General features: G+C 43.3%; 1 protein-coding gene across 2 annotated transcripts in view; it reads left to right on the top strand.

Moving 5' to 3' along the window:
- The window catches only part of uvssa (UV-stimulated scaffold protein A), a 101,408-nt gene that overhangs the window by 6,138 nt on the left and 69,231 nt on the right, over nt 1–26,039 (top strand). The window contains exons 6-8 of one of the 2 annotated variants that reach the window (XM_056600274.1): nt 3,488–3,973; nt 4,150–4,259; nt 5,713–5,844. In XM_056600274.1, the coding sequence (XP_056456249.1) occupies nt 3,488–3,973; nt 4,150–4,259; nt 5,713–5,844 (728 nt within the window). The remainder of the gene's footprint in view (nt 1–3,487; nt 3,974–4,149; nt 4,260–5,712; nt 5,845–26,039) is intronic. The other variant, XM_056600275.1, reaches the window with a different exon arrangement.

Genomic DNA, 26,039 nt, shown 5'->3' with positions numbered 1-26,039 from the left:
ATGTCGCAGTTCATACTTCAGGGAGTCAAAGCCAAAGTTCCTTCCCGCCAATTCCTTCTCAACCATGGCTGAGATAACCCCAACTACAGTCTCGTTGTGGAAATACAAGAGACGTCAAAGAACCGACGTGTTATGCGCCATAACACCAACAGCAACCACTTGCGTTACAGTGTGTGTGTTCACACACACACATGTGACGCTGGCACGGTCGTGTCTCATTTGGTGGGCCAAATTCTCTGGGTGGGCAAGGCAGAGAAAGGGGAGGAGCTTAGATCCTTTATGACGACATATATCCTCCTGACTACCAGGAAAAAAAATATTGTCCGATCACTTTTTTTTTTTTTTAATTCCCCAATCTGTGTAAGGTAATTAGAATACTGACAACATTTTTTTTGAATTTTTTATTTTTATTTTTAAGATATCATGTGTCCACTGCAGTGGACATCGGAACGCCATACATGTGAAATGGAACCTTCATGGCAACTAGAAAATATCAAAAAGTCAACATGAGCATGAGTTGAACATCCAAATAACTGCTTATCATCACTTTCTTTTTATTTTTTTGCTTTGTTGTGCTTTAAAGACATCATGTGTCCACAGTGGGCATCGGAACGCCGTACGTGAAACTGAACCTTGATGGCAACCAGTTAGTCCCAAAGAAAATACCAGGGTTTTGCTTATTTGGTATGATACTTCAAAAAGCAATTCCCCTTCTTGGAAACAAAAAGGAATACCTTACACTTCCTGCACATCACGTATGTTTTGCTATTGCAGTCGGATCTGCGACACCTTGATGCATGTTTTTCATCCACCATCTCTGGAAGATGGATGGCGCCGTAGTGTCTCAGAGCTGCATTTGGCTGCGGTGGGGGAGTGTAGTCATCTTCGCTGACTTGCAATTCCTGCTTGGGCCCGAGTTATCAAGTCTTCACCAAAGAGAAGTTTGAAGTCAAGGAACTTCAGCGGTTTCTTCCCCAGAAACTAGAAGTCACTCCTATACTGAAGCCAGGAGTTGGTGATTGCCAGGTCAAAAAAGTGGAAAACTGCACGCACTGTCCATTTCCGAGTGCGAGAGGCCATCCTGTAGAAACTCAACATTCGGTCAACCAAGTCCACACCACCCATGTTGGTGTTGTACCCAGCAATTGCCAGTGTCCTTGACACCTGAACAAACCTTTTGTCTTTCTTGGACCATCTTTTGCGTGTGTCCTGAGGTTCAATGCCATAGGCAGAGGATGCCATGGCAACTGGCTTGTTGTCCAACCACTTTATGACAGCAACTTCAGGAGGGCTTCGTCGGACTACCATCTCTGATGTCCCTCTTCCTTTCTTTTTGAGGGATTTATCCTCTATGATGTTGCACTCCTTTGGCACCCTGTTTTTCATGAGGGTCCCAGTCCCTGTCAGCCCTTTTGCCATCAGGGTGTTGAGGAGGTTGATCGTTGTGAAGTACCTGTCAAAGAACAGGTGGGTTCCTCGGGGAACAGACTCTACCAAATGAAGAACAGTTTGCTCTCCAATGCCCTTCCCTTCTGTAACTCTGAAGGTAGTCTTGCCTTGTTAGACCACAAAGTCTAAGACCAGACCGGTTAGTGCGGCCAAGACAAACACCTTCAATCCAGTTGGGTGTGGTTTGCCCGGTACATACTGCTGCACTGGGCATCGACCCGTAAATGGAATCATTTGCTCGTCAATGCACAACTTTCCTGTTCTAGGCAGACTCAGACATCCTTGCCTTACTTTGGTCAAGAGGGGCCTGATTCTCCACAAGAGATCATTTGTTTTTTCATCGTCTGAAACATCAAGGTCGTTGACAATCTTAATGGAATTTCTAAGCTTGTAAAACCGATTTCTGGTCATGGATTCTGCCACAATTTGAACTCTGGTATTTGAGGCCCAATACATTTGAATGTTTGGATATCCTAGACAGGCCATGTAAATAGAATTTCCAAAGAATGTCTTCAGTTCTTCAGGAGTGGTTTTTAGTGTTGCTCCAGACACAAGGACTTCACGCTGATTTGTGCACAGGGCCATTTCCTCAAACAGTGAGTCATCGATGTACTGCTTAAAATAATCCATTGGGGTCGTTTTGGCGTGTCATGGCATCATTGTTCTGAATAATGGGAGGATCATCACGTTGAAATTCGAATCTAAGGAAAGCCAATAAAGGGAGAAAAACAAAATTAAAATGACTCAATTGTTAGAGAAAATTAATTTTTTTTTTTAATACAAAGTCAATGTGTACTTTGAATTCTTGCTCCACAGTGGACGCTGACTGGACATAGATGTGGACTGTTCTGCTTGATCTGACTCCTCTGCATCTGCTTGCCCTGCCTGAGTTTCATCCTCAGAGCTCTCTGAATCATCTTTCTCTGCTTCTGGCTCAAACACTGCATCCTGATCTTCTTCATCAGACAACTCAATATCTGAGTTTCCATCAACAATTCGAAGTAAAATTCTCTCTGCTTCTGAGAATGACTCCCTTTCTTTTCATTTGAAAAAAAACAGAACAAAATGAAAGAAATAACTACAAATGTCCACTACGGAGGACATTTTTTAAACATGTAAAAACTATGCTTAAATACATCTAAAATAATTCAGAGAATGTTTTAATGTGTTCTTAAGAGACTTATATAAAATATGCAAACAACATTTCAAGTCAAAATTTGCTAAATAAAAAGTATCATGCACTTACTTTTCCTTTTCCCATAAAATGTGCTTGGACTGATGGACGCCATTTTCAAGAAGGAGGAAGTATTTGTACCAAAGCCCCACCCCCTCACATTTGGTATCATTGAAAAGCCCTAAATGTCCTCTGTAGATAGCAAAAGGAGTTAATGCAGTAGTATGCTATGGGTGGGAGATATTCAGGTTTACAAATGTCCTCCACAGAGGACAAATGCTCGTTTTAACCAAACTAAAGTTTAGCCACCGGGGGGGACCATAGGCAGGCTAGGGGAACTCATATTTATGTTAGAAAAACTCATAAAGTGAGATTTTCATGCCATGGGACCTTTAACATAGTGCTGAAAATACTGCAGAATTATATTTGGTACAATGTTGAATTTGGAATAAAATCAACTAGTCTGAATCTGGATAGGCAAACGCCAATTTACAAGTGTCATGTTAGAGAGCCATCCTTACCATACAGAGCAGGTGGAACCCAGTGCTGATTAACTGTGTCATGAAACACCTACTTGCAAGTACACCTCTTACTGACAATTGCTAGGAAAAGGTGTTTTCAGAGAGTATTTTTAGAACTACAGACCTTTTCTGACAGCCAATGAGAATGGTATCTACAGTTTGTTGGAGACTGCATGGCTGAGCTTGCTCTATGTATCAGATGTTCAAGACAAGTCACAGATTGATGCAGTAAGAATGAGTGGAGGAGGCTGAGACTAGCTCCCTAAGAGAGTTCCTGTTTGAACGCCATTGAGACACAGCTGCCCCACATAACAGAGTCCAATCCTTCTTCTGTGATCTTCAGAGTCCCACCAGGAAATTGAGACGACTGTAACGGAGATGAAGTCGTGTCTGAAGTTGCTGCTCCCTGATGAGTTCGGCCTCTCGGACCAAACGGCTCCAGTCCCTGACAGCCGGACCCTGGGAGATACAGCCCCGGGGGGCCGGGGGCCGGCCAGCAGACAGCTTTCTGAGGAGCACCGGCCTGGGTCCAGCCTCACAGCGGAGGAAGCAATAGGGAAGGAGAAGAATGGAGGGAACAATGAAAGGAGACAAGAGGAAGATGAGAAGAAATGTCTGGATGCTAGGATGGAAGAAAAACCTTCACTAGAGACATTTGAGACGGTGGAATTGGAAGGAAGAGAGGAGCTTAGAATGAAACAAGAGGAAAAGGAGGTTGACAGAGATGAGGAGGAGACTTGGATGAATGATGTTTCTTATGAGGATGTTTTCATTAGAAACTCTGGTCTCATATCTCATTCGTACACTCTGAACATCAATGTAGAGTCTGGTGTGTATCATGTATTATAATATAATCAAAATTGTATTAGAATTATATTCTAATCACAATTCATCTTTCCAAATACATTTGTGATTGCACCCAATGCATTAATATGAATACAATTTGACAATTTGATTTAGATCTTACGATGCATTATAGTGTACTCCTCTCCTTCCCTCTCTTAGACGTCCAGGTTAAAGAGACAGACGATAACGAAGCTGTGGTTTCCACATTAATTGAACTCCATCACTTGATCACCACAAAACACCTGCCAGCCGTAAAGAGCTGGGTACAAGTAAGTACACACTCCTATTCAATTACTCACTCACTCACTCACTGCCTCGCTGTAGCTTTGTAACAGTCTATATCAACTACTGTCTGTGTAACCATGTTACTGTCTCTTACTACTGTCTGTGTTCCCATGTTACTGTCTCTCTTACTACTGTCTGTGTAACCATGTGACTGTTTCTCTTACTACTGTCTTTTTAACCATGTTACTGTCTCTCTTACTACTGTATGTGTAACCATGTTACTATGCTTGTGTCTCTCTTCCTACTTTCATTGTAACCATGTGTCTGTCTCTCTTCCTACTGTCTTTGTAACCATGTGACTGTCTCTCTTCCTACTGTCTGTGTAACCATGTTACTATGTTTCTGTCTCCTACTACTATCTGTGTAACCATGGTACTGTCTCTCTTACTACTGTCTGTGTAACCATGTTACTGTCTCTCTTAGTCCTGTCTCTATAACCCTGTGACTGTCTCTCTGCCTACTGTCTGTGTAACCATGTGACTGTCTCTCTTACTACTGTCTTTTTAACCATGTTACTGTCTCTCTTACTACTGTATGTGTAACCATGTTACTATGCTTGTGTCTCTCTTCCTACTTTCATTGTAACCATGTGTCTGTCTCTCTTCCTACTGTCTTTGTAACCATGTGACTGTCTCTCTTCCTACTGTCTGTGTAACCATGTTACTATGTTTCTGTCTCCTACTACTATCTGTGTAACCATGTTACTGTCTCTCTTAGTCCTGTCTCTATAACCCTGTGACTGTCTCTCTGCCTACTGTCTGTGTAACCATGTGACTGTCTCTCTACCTACGGTCTGTGTAACCATGTTACTATGTTTCTGTCTCTTACTACTGTCTGTGTAACCATGTTACTATCTCTCTTACTACTGTCTGTGTAACCATGTTACTGTCTCTCTTAGTCCTGTCTCTGTAACCATGTCACTGTCTCTCTTCCTAATGTCTGTGTAACCATGTGACCGTCTATTACTACTCGCTGTGTAACCATGTTACTATGTTTCTGTCTCTCTTCCTACTGTCTGTGTAACCATGTTACTATGTTTCTGTCTCTCTTACTACTGTCTGTGTAACCATGTTACAGTCTCTCTTAGTCCTGTCTCTGTAACCATCTCACTGTCTCTCTTCCTACTGTCTGTGTAACCATGTAACCGTCTCTTACTACTGTCTGTGTAACCATGTTACTATGTTTCTGTCTCTCTTCCTACCGTCTGTGTAACCATGTTTCTATGTTTCTGTCTCCCTTACTACTGTCTGTATCCATGTTACTGTCTCTCTTACTTCTGTCTGTGTAACCATGTGACTGTCTCTCTTCTTACTGTCTGTGTAACCATGTTACTATGTTTCTGTCTCTCTTACTACTGTCTTTGTAACCATGTGACTGTGTCTCTTCCTACTGTCTTTGTGACCATGTGACTGTCTCTCTAACTGTATCTCTATGCAGGTTTTCACCAGGTCGGGCCCTGAGCAGCTGCAGTTGTTGAGGTCAGCGCTCCGACTGAAGATGTCTTTAGAGTCGCTCCTGAAGAAAGAGAAGTTGCTCCACATTGATTACAAGACCAGGATACGGAAAGTGGTGAGTCCTTATTAAATAACATTAAACAGTGATCAGTTAAACATAAAGCTGATAGTTAAAGGATGTTTGCTGTGCATTTAATCTGTTATGTTAGTTCACATTATAAGAGAATATTGTAGGAAATAAAAAGGATATAGAGAGAATCTGAGTGAAAAAGTTCACTCATCTCTGTTCCTGAATATTTTGCTGGCAGTGGCGTCAAATAAACGTGGTTTCATGGTTTCAAAAGCGAATCTTGAGTTTGGATTTACCAGCTCTTACCATACTCTATAGCAGTATGAGATGGGCGGAAGCTTACTTTATTTAAACTTACAGTTTTCCACGGTTGGACATTACAACCTTTCTACATATTTGATGTCTATTTTTATGTGTGCCACATGCGATACTTCTAAAGGCCCATTCACACCCTACGGTAATTACGGATACGGACCGTTTCGTCCGGTCCCAGAGGTGTTTCGTCCGTCAATGGGTCCATCGCCTCTGAGCTTACGAATCCGGAGTGCTCCGGGAGAAACGGAGCAATACCACCGGAAACTGAGGTGGCGGTACAGAGTCAAATGTCAGACCATTCGCGAAAATAGATAGAGTAGTATAATATCTGATATGTATATATATATTGTATTTAACGTTTTATACTTATATTATACTATATACCTGACCTTTTCATTTTATTGTCCCCCTGCTTTGGCAATGAGTTGTAACTGGTCATTTAACAACATTTTGAGGAGATAATCTGCGGGTTGGTGAGGGGTGTCACATGCCACCGCACACTTTTTGCAATTTCTTTTGCCGATTTCGGATGACTCAAAGCAAAATCATCTCTGCAGATGTCATGTTTGTGATTGTCGATGCCGTTAATTTGTGAAACGACAGCCACTGCCCTCTAGAGGATTTATTGCGTAACATCCATAACAACGCTGAAACCAAACAGAGGTATGAAGGGTAGTTTCGGAGGCAACGTTTGGGGCGATGGACGAATTTCGTCCGGATCCGGACCGGAGGTATGGATCGGCCTTTTGAGCTGCACATACGCTCTGAGAAAACAGCATAAAAACATTAGAAACTCGACTGTACTGCACTCAACGTACCAACAGAGGGCGCTATGAGAACATGAGATGTTTAAGCAGACAACCAAAGGCCTCCTCTCAGTTCAGCAGCTTCCTGTTACTATCTATCATCACTAAAGCTGCTGGTCATTATGTGAATCATAGTCCTTCACTGGCACCATGTACATACATACATACACATACATTTCATATACCAAATATATCCATTCATCCTTGTTTTAAATTCATCATCTGATATAGATAAATATATGGATATCATTCACTGTGACATGATTATATTAAACCTTAGTCTCGCACCTAAAGGTCATCATTGAATATAGTAGTTTAGTATTGGGAGGAACTGTTCAAATTCATCTTAAGAAACACAATTATAATCTTAAAGTTCCTGTCATATCCAGCATATTGGAATTGATGTAGGACCAGCTGAATCATACATTACTTGCCTCAATATAGATAATCTACTGCTCGACACACCCAGTGGTAGCTTCCTGTGTCCAACACAGTTCAGTTCAAACCCGCCGCTATGACTGCCTTTTATAATCCATGAGGATAAGAAAAGTGTTCGGTTATTGATTCAAATCTAAATGACACTGCTATGCATTGGTAATTGTGATGAGCTTCATGCTGATGTGCCTATATAAATTAATAACGTCTAGCAAATAGTTTAAACTTTTACCTTTTTCATTTACATTGAAACTTATCTTCAATTATTCTGTTTATTTGCTCCTTTTACCAAAAGAGAAAATATAAATAATCATCTATTTAACAATTTTTTGGGATTTCTTTGGTGTGTGTGTAATGTGTATGTGTTTATGATATTTCTCCTCAGGGTCTGTGGGTCAGACCTGCCAGACCAAACTGTTGATCATTGACAAATTCAGAGATCCCGAGCTAATGCCAGTTTCAAGTTACCAGTTTATTTACATAATAATAATAATAATAATTCATTATATTTATATGACGCTTACAGAAGGGGGGGACCTAACTCACCACCACCAGTGTGTAGCACCCACTTGGGTGATGCACGGCAGCCAATCTGCGCCAGAACGCTCACCACACACCAGCTTGAGGTGGAGAGTGAGGGAATTAATGAGTCAGCCAATTGTACAGGAGGATTATTAGGGGGCCAGATTGAATGAGCCTGGTTGGGCCAGGACACCGGGGAAACCACTACATTGGCCTGGGATATGTTCACTGCTCAAAGCATCCACTATAATGTGATATAATACACACTGTTATACTGCACTCAGTGAAGGGCCATGCCTGGTCTTATCATCTGTAACGTCTTTAGTCTGCTGCTGTGTTCGCTAGCTAGCTTAGTTAAAATACCCAAACCCACAATGCCTTCACCATAGGATATTTATCTTTATAAAATACCATGATCATTTATACAAGAACATTTCAAATCCTTTGATGGTGGATTCAATTTCTTCAATAATTATATTAATTATTGAAAAAAATAAGTGGAATTGTAAAAGTATGAAAATCCCTCTGAGTAGTATAGGTTGGATCCAACTTTGGTAAAGCAGAGATGGTTACATTGACGGAGTACCGTGCATCTTCTGCCTGGTTATCACTGCCAGGCCCAGTCTCCCCGCATCAGCAAGCCTGCACTGTGATAACGACATAACTTAGAGCCCCTTTATCATAATTAGCTTTTCCTTTTTAGCCTTAAAGACCTTCTATTGCTGGGCCTCACCCGCTGTCTATCCCTTTTGTCTTCGAATATTTGTCTTTCTCGAAAAACTAAAAAAAATGTACAGCTCTCGAATATTTGTCTTTCTCGAAAAACTAAAACAAAATGTACAACTCTCGCTCAAACAGCTTCATGATATTGCTACTTCCAAAAAAAGAAAAAGGCAAATCTTAAGATTTCAACTACAAAAATCATCATGAACGTCAAGCAATTTATACTAAAGTTGGAAGTGATGGAAGGATGGAAGTGTCTCTTAGCCTCTCAGGGTAGTAGTCGGGTCCCTGGAATAAAGAGAGACAAGATCAAGGAGTTGGTCTCCAATTAGTTATGTGCACCTTACCCCTAAATTAGTAATTGGTGAGGGCAAATAAAGTACCTTTCAGCTAATGATCCCTCAAATTAATGTGTTGCTCTCAGGTGCCAACTAATTGAGCAATCGAACCATAAGTTCTGAAAATCCAATGACATAAAATACTGGTGGCACAAATGACTCATACCAGGGCAACAATGAATCTGTGAATTTGAGTTCACTTATGGCTAGAGAAAGTAAAGCAGCTCCCCCTCCTCGGATTGATCGGTCAGTTTAAGCAAATCCGTGCACGAGAAGAGATATATAAGGGAGCAAGGCAGAAAAAGACTTGGTCGTGAGGCCCGCACATAAAGATTGACACGTTTTCCACCTCTGATCATTCATCATCTTCACATATTCACGATTGGAAGTAGCAATATCATGAAGCTGTCTGAGCGAGCGTGGTGTGAAATGGTAGGGAAGCACTGCTTTGGTTCCTGTTTGTATAAATCCGAAGCCCTAGGTCTTGAATGGCAATGCAACGCAACAGTCGGCCTTCATCTAGGCTAGTTCTTCGAAGTCGGTTTGATGTGTCAGTACCATTAAGAGTCCAAAATAGAGGATACAAATATATGGGGCTGGACCCTCAAAGCGGAATGGAAACCTTGATGGGAAAGTGCTGCAACTATCTGGACCATTATTGCAAATGGATCTGTTTGAGCTGTATGCATGTTCAATTTAACTGACTTGATTGTACGCAATACAAGGACATAAATCACCACAACTATAAGTCACAACTTAGATTTTTCGATCACATATTGATATTTTCAAACTGAGTTAAAGTTGGATAGATATTGGGTGTTCACGCTCCCTAATGAAGCTATCTTAAGCTGGTAAGTAATTCTGCAATTGGCGGTGGGTCTAGTGGTGAAATTTGAAAGCAGTATAAGCAGTATAAAAATACCCCAAAATACCCCACTAAAGCCCCACGTCCCCCACGTCTCTGCCATATTGGAGGCTTAAAGACTAAACAGATCCCAGTAAACAGGCGAGCTGTCGATTTGCTGGACCAAAAAGCTCTGTCACTTTTAAATTTATCAACGGGTCATTTATATATTTAAATAAGCATATCCTATATATATATATATATATATATATATATATATATATAATGTTAAATATAAAAAAACAACGTTATAGTGCTTTTTATTCAGCTCCCACCAGCTCCCACATAATGCATTGTAGGAACTGTCATATGTCATATATCTGATACAAAGTGCATTGTAGCTGCTATGATTTTTTCTCTATACCCCCTGAAGGTGTGTCTGCTGACGTGCTGGTCTTGAGGCAATGACACAAAAATAAGTCCTTTTTCAACAGATATTTTGTTTTGCAAACAAATATCATCACATTTAAATCACTGTGTTACTTATTATGCACTTATTTCTAAACCTTCATTAGGCCTAGCCTTTTAATAAGGTCTATCAAGTTAATGGATTGAACAGATAATAACGAATCAAGCTATTGAGACCTTTTCTCACACTCTGTAACGGCTGGGTGAACCACAGGAAAGAGGACTCATTAGTTCACTCATTAGTTTTTAAACACACAACCATCAAACCTGCTGAGAAAAAGAAAGATTCAGGATTTTTTTTTATTTGGCCCCTTAGATCTTTCTAGATCATTTATTTTAGTTCTTAAAGGTGCCATGGCATGAAAATCTCACTTTAGGAGGTTTTCTAACATAAATATGAGTTCCCCTAGCCTGCCTATGGTCCCCAAGTGGCTAAAACTTGCGTTCGGTGTAAAACGAGAACTAGGTGTTCTGCTCGCCTTTGGAAAAAAACGGAGGCTCAAGCGTGCTGATTTGGAATGTGGTTTCCTATGTCGTCACACTGCAGTAAGCTCCTCCCCTTACTCTGCATGGCCCGCCCAGAGACTTGGCCCGCCAATGAGTCACGACCGTGCGAGCGCCGTGTGTGTGTGTGTGTGTGTGTGTGTGTGTGTGTGTGTGTGTGTGTGTGTGTGTGTGTGTGTGTGTGTGTGTGTGTGTGTGTGAATACACACACTGTAACGCAAGTGTTTCTTGTCGGTTATTTGACGTCTCTTGTATTTCCACAACGAGACTGTAGTGGGGGTTATCTCAGCCATGGTTGAGAAGCACCTCCGCTGCGAAGCACCACCGCCCGGCAGTGGGCAGCCGGCAGCGGGCAGCGCGCGGTTCAGTCTACTTCAGATTGATGTGAAAGTGGAAGAACCAGAGACGTTGCAGAACCCGACGAAGTCATTTGTGATTCATAATATCGTCTGGAGGCGCACACAGCTTTTGGCCGTGATAATATGTATTATATGATATAGATATCTATGTATTATATGATATTATTTAGATATAGCGCTCCAGGACTCTACAATTCCTTGTTATTTGGATAACCGTTCTGCTTTTGGTGTTATGGCGCATAGCACGTCGGACTCTTGTCTCTGGTATTTCTACAACGAGACTCGTAGTGGGGTTATCTCAGCCATAGTTGAGAATGAATTGGGGGAAAGGAACTTTGGCTTTGACTTCCTCAAGAACATGAACCACGACATGGAGGAGAAAGGGATTGTTGGCGGCGAACCCGCTTCCGCGAACCCGCCGCCTCGGCGCTGCAGGAGGCGGAGGTGCCTAAGCGCTGCCCGGCAACAATCCCTTTCTCCTCCTTGTCGCGGTTCAATCTACTTCACATTGATGTGGACGTGGAAGAACCAGGGTCGTCGGAGCACCCAACGCAGTCGTTTGAGATTCAGAATATCGGCTCACACAGCTTTTGGCCGTGATAATATCTATTATATGATATAGATATCTATGTATAATATGATATTATTTAGATATAGAGCTCCAGGACTCCCGTGTGTTCTAGAATATTTACAGAACACGGCTAAAGGCTGTGTGCGCCTCGCCATTGCGATACATCCACTGTAAACAGAGCGCATGGTACCGTGGCTGCAAGCTGCTCAGGGCCACACCCCCACCCTCCTCCTTGACCCGCCTCGCTCCTCCTCATTTGCATTTTATCTACAGACACCAAAACACCATATTTTGGGGAAGTTCAATGTGAGACTGGCTCGGAGTGGCTGTGACTGCACCACGGCTGTCTTTGTTAGTGGCCCACTAATACCAATATTAAAGCATCCATAAAATAGCATGTCATGGCACCTTTAAGAGTCCTTTTAACTTGTAAAGGAGAAGACAGAGAGAGGAAAATAGGTGTGTGTGTCAAGGTGAGGTGTTCGCTGGTTGGTGTCTAAATCCAATCAGCGAAGGGTTAGTGTCCCAAATGTTTTGCCCGGGGGACATTCGTTACGTTCGAAAGCTTCCTGGACATTACTGTTGTTTGTTTATTTATTTCCCCTTAACCATTCCATCATGTTTTGGCTATAAAAACTGGATGTTCTGCCTAAGTTCATAATTTTTTCAGAAAATATTTGTTCATATAGTATACATCAACCCCCAGGGAATGTTGTTCTCTTTGTAGGAAATCGCGTTCTTCTTCTGCATCCAGCAATTACCAAACATCCCCCCTTCCAAAGGCAGCCAGAGCAGCATCCATATTTTAGCCGGGCTTTGGGCCGTCAGAAGAATGCTTTCATGGGAAAGCTAATTCTAGCCCCACAAGCACAAGACGTACAGCCCTGCCCTGTGGCCAGTGATGAAAAACTATTTTGATCCTTTGTGGTATGGTGGACTTGGGCTTCGTATGACTCGGATAGTGGTAAATGTTCAACACGTGGTTTATTCTAACAGAGACACAAGGTAAACGGGCTTGCGTTCTGGAGGTGGTTCATGAAGCATCTCTCGAACACATGTAAGCAAACAGTTGTATTGGGAGTGGGCGGAATGGTAAATAAGCCACGCTTACATGTTCTAATTTACCCAAGTAAGTATCTTGCAAAGCTGCAAACTTGTCGCTTTTCGGCGACAATTTGGTCATTCCCGTGAATCGTGTAGAACTGGAGAGTTTTCTTTTGGGGGGGGGGGGGGGGGGGTCCAGAATTGCGGAAAATTATTGGATCATTCTTATAATTGACATTTCTCTAGGCCAATCGGAATCTTGAAGCACACAGCGCCAACTGAGCTCGCCATTGGATGAGACGCCTGGCTACCGCGCGAGTCTGATGGAAACGCAGACTTAAAGGAGCATTTCACAGGTGGAAGCATGAATATGTATTGAAATTGGGTCCTATATGTAGTCGAATAATAAAATTAAATTGGCCGAGAAAAGGCAGAAAGTGACTTTTTGGCGCTTGTGGATTGAAGACAACAACTCCCACCATGCACCACGATGCACAGCTTCGCTGGCCACTCCCGCTGATCTAGATCTCCGCCTATTGGACTCCTCGCTGTTCCATCTACTAGGCTGATACCGCAAGACTGCTTTAAAATCATTTCACACAACGTTTCTAGTAGGGATGGGCATAATTAATCGATGCTCGATAATTGATCGTTAAGAAATGCGTCGATCAATTTATATTGTTATCGATCAAAAGGACGTTGTGTTGCATACTGTGAGTCTTGAAGCATTTAATTGAATATAACCCTGCCGACTGGTGGAAAGTGAATGGCAGAAGGTTCCCCAGGCTGTCAAAGTTAGCGCGACAATACCTCTGCATCCCCGCAACTTCGGTCCCGTCAGAGCGGGTGTTTTCTGCTGCTGGACTGACAGTTACAAGGCTGCGTTCGCGTCTGACCCCCGAGCATGTTAACATGCTTATATTCCTAAACAAAAATATGTAGGCTGGAGTTACTGTATGCTATGGACAGTAGGGACAGTCACCACCGTATGTGAGTCGCTCTTTTCTTTCTTAATGTGTTGACTCTCGCTCCGCTTGGTGCTTCTTGGAGTCGTTACATTTTGCCAAAACTGTGATATTTTAGCAACAAGTCCAGCCTTATATATGTTCAATAAGGTATTGCTTTTAGATAGACTAGTTCATGCAATTGTTTGTAAATGGGTGGCTCATCTTTTTGTTGCGAGCCTTTTCCGCGCGCCAGCTGCAGGCATTATATGTCGGCCTTTTCCCCCCCTTTTTTTTCATAACAGTTATACAGTTTAATGCCCACTTTTAGCCTACTGCCTTTGTTTGATTATTGTTGTCCGATAAGTTCGCTACTTATTGTAATTGGAATAGGCTACAGATTTAGTCTTGTTGAATCGTTTCCAAACCTTTAAGAGCGCCTGTAGGCGCATTGTTCGGACTTTACGAGCGCCGCATAGGCCTATAACCTATAATGCCTGTATTTATTATTTTAAAACTGTTAAACAGTTGTAGGTCTTCAAGTTAACTGTTTTGTATTAATTTTGGCCCATACATTATTGTTGGAATAAAGATTTCATTGATAAAAACATTAGAAAAAAAACATAGAAAAAAGTTAATGATTAATCGATAATTGATCGATAACTCTAGCGATGCTCGATCAAGAAAATTTCTTCAAATGCCCATCCCTAGTTTCTAGTGAAGAGTATTAGTTGGTGAATTACCGTATTTTCCGCACTATAAGGTGCACTTCGTAAAGACTAAGGCGCACTCCGTAAAGACGGAGTCATTTCGAAACCACATCGAGCTGTAGAAACGCTGTAGTAAATATTCAAGGCGCTGGTTCTCCACAGAAAAAAGTGGAGCGCATCAAGCCTGCGCGCTGTATACAAACATTCAGTCACGAGGAGATTCAACCTTTTAAGTTGAGCAGAAATACTTTTTAATGTACAGTTAGTAATTACATTTATCAAGGGGCTTTATTTAAAGCTACAAAAATAATACAAATAAAATAATAAATAAAAGATTCAACGCAACTCTGACCTCCCCCAGCTGGTGGGGATCCTAACACGAAACCGCATAGGTCCGGATAGATTTGAAACCACCTCCGAGGGTGGTTTCAGAAATGTGCGGTTTCGGGCACCGGATTCGCTGGCTGAACGGACAAGACTTATGCAGTTTCACCAAAAAATCTGCAAGAAGGCGAACACACGTCACCAAGACGGGGAGACAGCGCCGGGCGACTTACGCCACTATCTGCCGATGGATCGTGGATGCCTGGGCTGATATAACAGTCTCAACTGTGGTCCAAGCTTTCACGAAGGCAGGAATAATCACTGAACTGCCAGGCAACAGCAGCGACGCTGTCTCGGATAATGACGAGAGGGAGCCGGGCATGTTGGATGCCGTACTCGCCCAACGGTTAAATTCGGACACTGAAGAAGAAGAATTCGAGGGATTCGTGGACGGGGAATGAACTGAAAAAGTGAGATTATTGTTAAGAGATATTGATATTGATCAGATATTGATGAGATATTGTTAATATGCACATTAACGTTTGAACATCGTTACCATGGGAGTGAACGGAGTTGTCAGAACGCTTAATAAAATTTGACTATCTGACTGTTTTGTTGAGATTCCCTTTAGCACAGCTCGGTCTAGTCGATGCATAACGCAACCCCAGTCAAACGTTTGACTGCAGTATCTTCTATTCTATGCGCCTTATAATCCGGTGCGCCCTATATATGTAAACAGTTCTAAAATAGGCCATTCATTAAAGGTGCGCCTTATAATCCGGTGCGCCTTATAGTGCGGAAAATACGGTAGTCCTCGTTTGTATTTATGGTGCCATCTTCTATGTCAGATCCAGTACCCTCCGCCATTGTACTTCAGTTTTATCAACAGCCTCTGTTAGCTTAGCTTCAGCTAATCTAACGGCTTTACGCTTTACGCTGTGGATGTTAGTTTCTGCTGGTGAAGTCCCACCCACTGGCACTGCTCTAATAGGTCTGTAGCGTCAGTGGGTCCGACCCCCTAGAGGGGGGTGGGACTAGTGGTTGTAGTCTTACGAGAATTATCCCCTCTTACACTTCCTATTTTCTTGTACGCAAAAATCGTCATATTGCGTCATTGTAAACAGGAAGTGTTGGAGATCGATACAGATCTCTCCAGTCTCTCCAGAAAATAAGGGAATGATGCTCGACCATTCAAAAATATGAGTAGGTTTCTAACGATACAAAGCTTAAGTGAAATGGGTGAAGTTGCCCTTTTAACGTCAATTTGAAGTAGGGGTGTAGGCCTACGGTATAAACGCCGGTATAGAAGGTAGACCAGTTTGAATTTGCGCTACGGTATGGATTTTGATGTTGCCGTGAGACCGATGTGACCGGTAGACAGTGTTGTGTGTAACGCGTAACAAAGTTAGTAACGAGTTAATACAGTAACCTAACTACTTTTTCATGTGAAAAGTAAAGTTACGCTCAACTACTGAAAATATGGTAACGAAACATAGTTCATTTTTCAATTCGGCGACACGTTACTTTTCCCAGGGACAGATTTGTCAGCGCTACTGCCTTCTCAGTATGCTAGAAGGCAGTAGCGCAAGCACGCATTGTGAAGGCTTGTGAAGGGACTATTGCTTGCGCAATAGTCCCTTCACAAGCTCTCATTCCACACTGACCGTACGAGACAGACGCTGGTAGCGTGAAGCTGTCTCTGCAATCAGACATTGCTTCCGCAGGCATTTTTAAAGCCAGTCCTTACGTCAAAATACCAGCAGTGGAACGAGATAACAAACGCTGTCACTGTTTACCTGTCTAAGGACATGGTTCCCTTTTAAAATGTCGATAGAAAGGGCTTTAAAGAGATGGTCAAATCACTCGATCCCAGGTACGCGTTACATGCCCGCACACACAGCCAAATTGAGATGCCAAAACTATACGGCAAGGTCCGCAAGCAAGTGGAGAAACTAATCCATACTATTAAACATTAGTGTTTTTCAGAGATGGAAGTAACTTGAGAAAAGATTTTAAAAAATTGCATGCATTTTGCTGCCTTTTCAGTATTTTACCCCTGCAGAGGCATTTATATCGAAATTAGAAGATAAAATTAACATACCGTGATATACTACCGTTACCGTCACACCGTGATATACATTTTAGTCCATACCGTACAGCCATAATTTGAAGGAACTATCCTGTGTTAAATTCGAGGTAAGTCAAGCTTTTTGGAGCAAGAACAGCTATTTGTTTGCTTGATTCAACTAACTTAGCTACCGCTTTTTTGATGTGATATCATTTACAATAATATTGTATTTTTAGGACCGAGTCAACGCCGAGTACTGCACAAATGTAGACCTTCCATATAGTTAGTAAATTCTAACAACATTGGGCTATTTAGATAAATAATCTGGTAAGGGTGTTGTCCTAGGCTAATACACCAACAGCAAATTTCTGTATAATAAAGGGCTACATTTTTCATCGAAGTCTGTCAGTAGAAATCTTTCCATTGTATTGTGTTCTACAACCTCCGTAATGAATATTCACACTAAATCCCGCCCAGGGTAGCTCAGGATTCGAGTAGCCGTATATCTTGAAACACCAATGAAACACCAAGGAGTTGGCAGGTCTGATCTTGGCTTAAGCGGAAATGGCAAAGTGGCCATGTTTATAGTCTTTAACTTATCTATAAAATCTATTAATCTATTAAAACCTTATATGGTGTTGTCCATTATGTAGTGAAGAAACCATTCAAAACTATGGTTAGCTTGAAACATGTCATCAGAAATAGCATAGACTAAAATAATTTACATCACCAGACAGCAGCCTGATGTTATCAGGGCTGAATTAAGGTGAATTAAAGACATAGAAAGGCCCAGGAAGAAAAGGGATGATGTTAGGGCTGGTTTTCACTGTGCAGGCGTTCAGTCCTGGGCTGGTGGTCATTGATCAGAACCAACTGGCCGGGCCTAGCAAACAAATGAAACTACACACTCAATGGGAAAGTGGACACGAAACATTTGTGATCATATAGTTTATATTTGCCAGTATCTGCGCTTGTTCATATTTATAAACTTAAATGTGGATTTATAATTGTGTGTGTGTGTGTGTGTGTGTGTGTGTGTGTGGGGGTGGGTGGTCACAGCTTTACACTCGCACGTCTCAGACACCCATAGAGACAAATACATAAAGGGCCCTATTTTAACGGTCTGAAACGCAAGTGAGAAGCGCCAAGCGCATGTAGCTTTGTGGGCGGATCTATGGCGATGCCTCTTTTTTACCGGCGCAAAAATTACTCTTGCACCCGGCGCAAATCTAAAAAGGGTTGGTCTGAAGTAGCCTAATTACCCGTATGTGTGGTTTGGGGGTAACGTGCAATTAACCAATGAGAGTGCCTGCTCCCATCCCCTTTAAGAGCCATGAGCACATTTAAATCTGACGAGTTGATATTTTGACAGCGCGTCTGCAGTCTCCGATGAGACAGATGCACATGAATTTCAAACTTCAAATGGCTCAGTTTATGGCCAAATAATATGACCTATTTCACACATGGAATAAGGTACACTGAGTCCTCAAATACATTTCGGCAAAGAAAACTTAACACACATGATATGCGGTAACTGTGGTTCTATTTAATGATATACGCAATGCATTATAAACATTGTTTCTTATCAGTATTGCATGCATTATCGTTATCGACTTGTTTTCCTAATATGCATGTGTCCCCCCGTTATTATACATTGCCATGGACTGTATATGCGTTACGTGTTTAGTTTGCTCGTGTTTAAACAGATGGATGCACGCCCGCATTCATTAATTATTTTACACATACACAGGATTCATTCTTTTTAACACTCACTCGTGGTGAAACAATGTTTTCTCACGATCAAATGCTCATCAATCCTAAAAGTTATGGGCATGTACACGATGTCTGTGTCAAGAAAATATGTGTTTGCTGTACGGTGTTTGCAGATGCATTGATTTAAAAGTACAACTTATTACCGCTGTATCAGCTGTTCTTTCCCAAATAATTTACCAAGAATGTGTGGCTAGGTAGATGAAAGAAGTAAAGTGTATGCGCAAGGTGCACAAGCAACATTATGCATGCGCCCTTAAAATAGCATCTGAAGAACGCGCCACTGACTTTAAACCAGGTATTTCCTGGTTTGTGGCGCAAGTGGTTTCTGAAACTGCAAAATAGCACCAGGGAACGTTTGCGCCAGAACATTCCTCTTTCTTTCGCCGAACTGCCCCTTTGGGCGCAAGATCATTCGCTAATTTACCGACGGGTGGCGCAGGAGGGGAAAAAAACGCTCTGCGCCAGTTGCAAACCAGCAACGACAAATGCGCCAGTGATTAAGTCAATTGCGACGGATGCAAGATAGGGCCCAAAGAGGGTTGTACACTAATGAGGAAGAAGCAGAAAGGGATGAAGGGTGAATGCTGGCTACAGCCTCTCATAACGCTGATCACCACCGGACTGGTACACTTCGGACCGCACACACACACACACACACACACACACACACACACACACACACACACACACACACACACACACACACACACACACACACACACACACACACACACACACACACACACACAAAAGCGTGACGGTCGATGACGGAATTGGACAGTAAAAGGCTCCAGAACTCCTCCTGACAGAAGTGTTATGCAGTCTGAACACTTGAACATAACATGACATCCATTGCATAGCAAATTTATTCATTTAAAACTGTTTTAGTAGTGTTGGATAATGCCTGAATTTTCCACAGAGCATTTGAGGAAGTAATTTGAGCCTCCTAATGATTAAATGGCTGAAAAGGCTCCAGACAAACACACCAACAGTGGGAGCAGCACGCCGTGTTCCCGTTAGGAAGGAGCACAAGAACTGGCTGATTGAATCTCAGCTTGTAAACTCTTCTCCCCCACGGGACAACTTGGAGTGTTTCAGGGGCTTGTCAGCGAAGGCTGGGGCTCAGGTTCCTCTGGTACCTCAGGTTCCTCCTGTTCCTCTGGTTCCTCCGGTTCCTTTGCTTCTTCAAGTTCCTCTGGTTCCTCCGGAACCTGGGCCGGTTGTTCTTCAGAATCAGTTCCTGGTGGATCTGGTCTAACCTAAGGGGTGTTTTGGGGTATTTTTCTGAATAAAAAACAAGTCGATCCACTTACCGTATTGGTCCGAATATTAGACAGCCTTTTTTCCCCTCGAAATAGGTCCGAAAAAAGTCGGGTCGTCTTATATTCGGGGTCTAGTATTCAGAGCGCAGTTTCTCACCTTCGCCTCTCCATTTAAATGTCAATACACATTCGCGGCCGCAGGTGGCGTCAGGAATTGGTTCCGGGAAGAATTAGTCCAGCGTCCTTAACAACCAGACCGTTACCGGTGTTTAAAGACAGGCATTTAGAGACAAGTGGCTCAAAAGTGGGTCAGGTCAATCAATAACAGCGGAGGAGCTATGATGCCAATTTTTAAATAATGGTCGTCAATAAGGCAGAGTCAAGTAACAACTGCCAAGCTGCCAAGAAGTTCGGGGTCACGGAGTGTAACGTAAGAAGATGGCGAGCACCAAAACAACGTCTCAAAGATGCCAACAGTCAGCGCAAATCCTACCGTGGTCCTCAAAGTGGTCGTTTCAGTGAGGTTGACCGGAGAGTTTTTGAATACGTCAGAGAAAACGCGCTTTGGGAGGAGCTGCTGGAGGCGGAGCAGCTGGGGAGCGATGACAGCGAGAGCGAACACAGCGGGGCAGAGGACGTGTGTGAGGGATAGAGAGACATCGGAGGAGAAATTTGGCGAATTTTAGTTAAGTTTAGTTAAATATGTGGCCTGTATTTTCTCTGTTATTTAAAAATATTCACAATGTTGCTTGATTATTGCTTGATATTCATTTTGAATCATACTGTACATATTTTGCCTTGAAAGTGCCGTGGCCTTTACTGGCATTCTTTTTTGTTCTTTGTTCTTTGTTCTGCAAATGTTCTTTGTTCTGCAAATGTGGTCTGCAAATCTTTTTTTCTAAATGTTTGTGTTGAAAAACGGGGGTTGTCTTATAATCAGGGTCGTCTTATATTCGGACCAATACGGTATTATTTGTAATGTTTTGTGACGATGACCTAAAACCTGAAGGCTCTCCGCTGCTATTTTATGCGGGAGAAGGCAGTGATAACCTTGTCAAGTCAAGTTTTATTTATATTGCCCATTTCATACACGGAAAGGTATCCCAATGTGCTTAAATTACCGTTTTTTTTTCCGCGTCTCCGTTGGGGTGCAACAATGCGGCGTATCTATTGTTTACACCCGAGATCAGCTGTTGTCGCTACAACCATCGGCGCTGATGCGGGAGAGACCTGAAATCCCCAGAGTACTGAGGAGGAAGTTCAGGGGATGTAAGGCTGGACGTAAACATCGAGAAAAGAAGCGGAGATATAAACCATCTCTCCCTTCCATCACCATGGGGAATGTGAGGTCATTGGCTAATAAGACGGACGAGCTGGCAGGCTTGGTGAGGACTCAGCGGGTGTATCGTGAGAGCAGTGTGCTGTGTTTCACGGAGACGTGGCTCCATGAGGACATTCCGGACGTTAATGTTACTGTGGACGGCTTTCAGACTGTTCGGGCGGACAGGAATCACAGAGAGTGGCAAGAGGAAAGGGGGCAGACTTGCTATTCTTATTAACAACAAGTGGTGTCATCCTGGTCACGTCACGGTGAAGGAGAGAGTGTGCAGCCCGGACATTGAACTGCTTGCCGTGAGTCTGCGGCCATATTATCTGCCGAGGGAGTTCTCACATGTGATATTCCTGGTTGTTTACATTCCTCCGACTGCAAACACGGTGGACGCGAGTGACGTCATCCACACCGTCGTCGCGGGACTTCAGACACGGCACCCTGACGCATTCATCGCGATATCTGGGGACTTCAATCACATCACTCTGGCTGCAACACTGCCCACTTTCAAGCAGTTTGTTGACTGTCCTACCAGGGAAAACAAGACACTTGACCTGCTGTACGCAAATGTTAAGGATGCTTACAGCTCCACTGCCCTGCCTCCTCTTGGAAAATCAGACCACAACCTCATCCACCTACAGCCCCTGTATAAGCCCCAAGTCCAGCGGCGACCTGTGACCACCAGGACTGTGAGGAGATGGTCACAGGAGACCGATGAAGCTTTGCAGGGCTGCTTTGAACTAACAGACTGGGAGTTGCTCTGTGATTCACATGGACAGGACCTTGATGATCTCACGGACTGCATAACTGGGTACATCAACTTCTGAGTGGACAGTGTTGTTCCCACAGTGACTGTACGCTGTTTCCCCAATAACAAGCCGTGGGTCACCAGAGACATCAAGGTCCTGCTGAATGAGAAGAAGAGGGCCTTCAGAGATAGGGACAGGGAGCAGATGAGGCGGGTACAGAGGAAGCTTAAGGAGAAGATCCAACAGGGTAAGGACAGCTACAGGATGAAGTTGGAGCGCAAACTCCAGCAGAACAACCTGAAGGACGTGTGGAGCGGCATGAGGAGCATCACTGGCTACAAACCATCGGGCAGCCAAACAATAGGAGGTGGTACTGAACGAGCCAACGAGTTGAACCTGTTTTTCAATAGGTTTGATGAGAGGGCTCCGGACTACCCCTCCCCCAGCTCCTCTACAACCATCCACCTCCAAACCTCCAGCCCTGCTGCCCACCCTCCATTCCTTCCTGACTACACCCTACCTGTTCTCTCCCCCCCACCATCACCTCCCCCCACACCCTTCAACACACACGGCAGACAGACCTTCACTGCAGAGCAGGTGAGGAAGGAGCTGTGCAGACTCCGCCCTGGCAAGGCAGCAGGACCCGACGGTGTCAGCCCAAGGGTCCTCAAAACATGTGCAACCCAGCTGAGTGGAGTTCTGCAGCACATCTTCAACCTGAGCCTGAGTCTGGAGAGGGTCCCTGTACTGTGGAAGACATCCTGCCTGGTACCTGTACCGAAGAAGGCGCGTCCCAGCATCCTCAACGACTACAGACCGGTGGCACTGACGTCTCACCTGATGAAGTCACTGGAGAGGCTGGTCCTGTCACTTCTTCGGCCCTTGGCCAGCTCATCATTGGACCCTCTTCAGTTTGCTTACCAGCCGAGACTAGGTGTGGAGGACGCCATCATCTTTCTGCTCCACCGTGCCTGCGCCCACCTGGACAGTCCGGGAAGCACTGTGAGAATCCTGTTCTTGGACTTCTCCAGTGCGTTCAACACCATCCGGCCTGCTCTGCTGGGCAGTAAGCTGACGGCGATGCAGGTGGACCCTCCCCTGGTTTCCTGGATTACAGACTATTTGACAGGTCGACCGCAGTATGTCAGACTGCAGGACGGTGTGTCTGATACTGTGGTCAGCAGCACTGGGGCTCCTCAGGGAACTGTTCTTTCCCCCTTTCTGTTCTCCCTGTACACCTCAGACTTTCAGTTCCTCTCTTGAGTCCTGCCACCTGCAGAAGTTTGCGGATGACTCTGCAATTGTTGGCTGTGTTAGTGAGGGGAAGGAGGAGGAGTACAGGAGCGTTGTGGACTCCTTTATCAAGTGGTGTGCAACTAACCATCTGCTTATCAACCCCACCAAGACTAAGGAGCTGGTGGTGGATTTCCGCAGGAGGAAATCTGCCCCTACACCAATCTCCATCAACGGTGTGACTGTGGATGTTGTCCAGGATTACAAATACCTTGGAGTATACCTGGATAACAAACTGGACTGGGCCAAGAACACCGAGGCTGTTTACAAGAAGGGCCAGAGTCGACTCTATTTCTTGAGGAAGCTCCGGTCCTTCAAAGTATGTAACATCATGCTGAGGATGTTCTACCAGTCGATGATAGCCAGTGCCATCTTTTTTGCAGTTGTGTGCTGGGGCAGCAGGCTGAGGGCAGCAGATGCCAGGAAGATCAGTAGGATCATCAGGAAGGCTGGCTCCATCCTGGGGGTCCAGCTGGACTCTTTGGTGGTGGTGTCTGAGAGGAGGATGCTGTGTATACTGCACAATATCCTGGACAACAATGCTCACCCTCTCCACCAGGTGCTGACCTCGAGCAGAAGCACCTTCAGCAACAGACTCATCCTCCCCCGGTGTAACACAGAACGCCAGAGGAAGTCTTTTCTTCCTGTGGCCATCAGACTGTTTAATGCAACTACCTCCGGCTGCAGAAGGGCCCGTGGAGACACTATGCCCTGAGACCAATGTCACTTTATTTATTTATTTAATTATTTTTACCCAATTTATTTATTTAATCACTTTAGTTAATTTATGCTGCCAACAATTGCTTCTATAATATTTATTTATCACTTTACCACTTTTACCACTAATACCACTTTTATCTAATCGCTCCTTTTCACTTATTTAGTTTGTACTTATTTTACTTCCATCTATTTTATCTATTTTGACTCTAACCCTGTATTACTTTTCCACCTTTGTATTGTAACTGTTGCACAATAATTTCCCCCGGGATAAATAAAGCATCTTCAATCTTGAATCTTGAATCTTAACATAGCCCAGTGATGTTGCTAGGTACGCGTCCTGCGTCGCAGACGCATTAAAATCTGAAAGGACGCACTAAACTCACTATCCATGGGTCCCGGGGGACTTGACGCCAGACGTACTTGACGCACACGCGGGAACACAAGCGAAGCAGAACAAGACAAACGAAAAGCGGGACACTAGCTGTGTTCGAAATCGTTCCCTATCATGGATGTAGTGCACTAAATAGGATGCACGCCATTTTCTAGGGTGTTCGAATTCTCAGTGGTCCACTATATAGGGCACTATATAGTGGACTTAAAATAGGGTACATACGATGTTCCCTACATGTTACTCCCGTATACCACAATGCAATGCGGTTGTATTTTTCCAGGGGAGAAGAAGAAGCCGAATAACCGCGAAAAATAATACATTTAATGATGGAGTCTCCGGCATTCGTTTAGAAATGTCAACAATTTATTTGGGATTTAACATAGAATATTTAACATTCAAAATTAATTAAACAAGGAAATGTAACATTCAACATCAATACAACCTCCAGCTTTCGTCGTGAGTGCCCGGTTTGTTTACTTGATGTGGGCGCATCTGTCTGCGTCATACAAATACCCGGCGCATTTACTGACGCAAATGACGTTTAGAAATGTTCAGCGTAGTGTCCGAATTCTCGTTCCTTATTCCCTATATAGGGAATAGGGAACGATTTCTTTTGTAGTATTTTTGACAAATGTACTTGTAAGTCGCTTCGGATAAAAGCGTCTGCGAAATGCCCTAAATGTAAATGTATTTTAAAGTACAACAACTAAACGACTTCGTTGAATTACCACCTAAATGTGTCACATTCAGAAGGAAATTCAGCTTCTCAGAAGAATTGCCGCTTATCAATTAATCGATCATCGATCGATAAGATGAAACAACTATCGATTAATGAATTACTCGATAATTTGCATCCCTATTAGGGATGCAAACAATTAATCGATTATCGATTAATTGTCGATAAGAGATTACTCGATTAAAATAAATTACTTGCAATTAATCGCATTTTTAACCCGTAATTCCCCAACCGTCCACCAGAGGGCGCTTGACGCCAGACGTACTTGACGCACACGCGGGAACACAAGCGAAGCAGAACAAGACAAACGAAAAGCGGGACACTAGCTGTGTTCGAAATCGTTCCCTATAATGGATGTAGTGCACTAAATAGGATGCACGCCATTTTCTAGGGTGTTTGAATTCTCAGTGGTCCACTATATAGGGCACTATATAGTGTACAACAACTATATAGGGCACTATATAGTGGACTTAAAATAGGGTACATACGATGTTCCCTACATGTTACTCCCGTATACCACAATGCAATGCGGTTGTATTTTTCCAGGGGAGAAGAAGAAGCCGAATAACCGCGAAAAATAAAACATTTAATGATGGAGTCTCCGGCATTCGTTTAGAAATGTCAACAATTTATTTGGGATTTAACATAGAATATTTAACATTCAAAATTAATTAAACAAGGAAATGTAACATTCAACATCAATACAACCTCCAGCTTTCGTCGTGAGTGCCCGGTTTGTTTACTTGATGTGGGCGCATCTGTCTGCGTCATACAAATACCCGGCGCATTTACTTACGCAAATGACGTTTAGAAATGTTCAGCGTAGTGTCCGAATTCTCGTTCCTTATTCCCTATATAGTGCACTATATCATGTACACTATATAGGGAATAGGGAACGATTTCTTTTGTAGTATTTTTGACAAATGTACTTGTAAGTCGCTTTGGATAAAAGCGTCTGCTAAATGCCCTAAATGTAAATGTATTTTAAAGTACAACAACTAAACGACTTCG

This window comes from Gadus chalcogrammus, chromosome 10, assembly GCF_026213295.1.
Source record: "Gadus chalcogrammus isolate NIFS_2021 chromosome 10, NIFS_Gcha_1.0, whole genome shotgun sequence".
NCBI lineage: Eukaryota > Metazoa > Chordata > Actinopteri > Gadiformes > Gadidae > Gadus > Gadus chalcogrammus.
The sequence above is the reverse complement of the archived record's forward strand: the minus strand, read 5'-3'. Positions and strand labels throughout refer to the sequence as shown.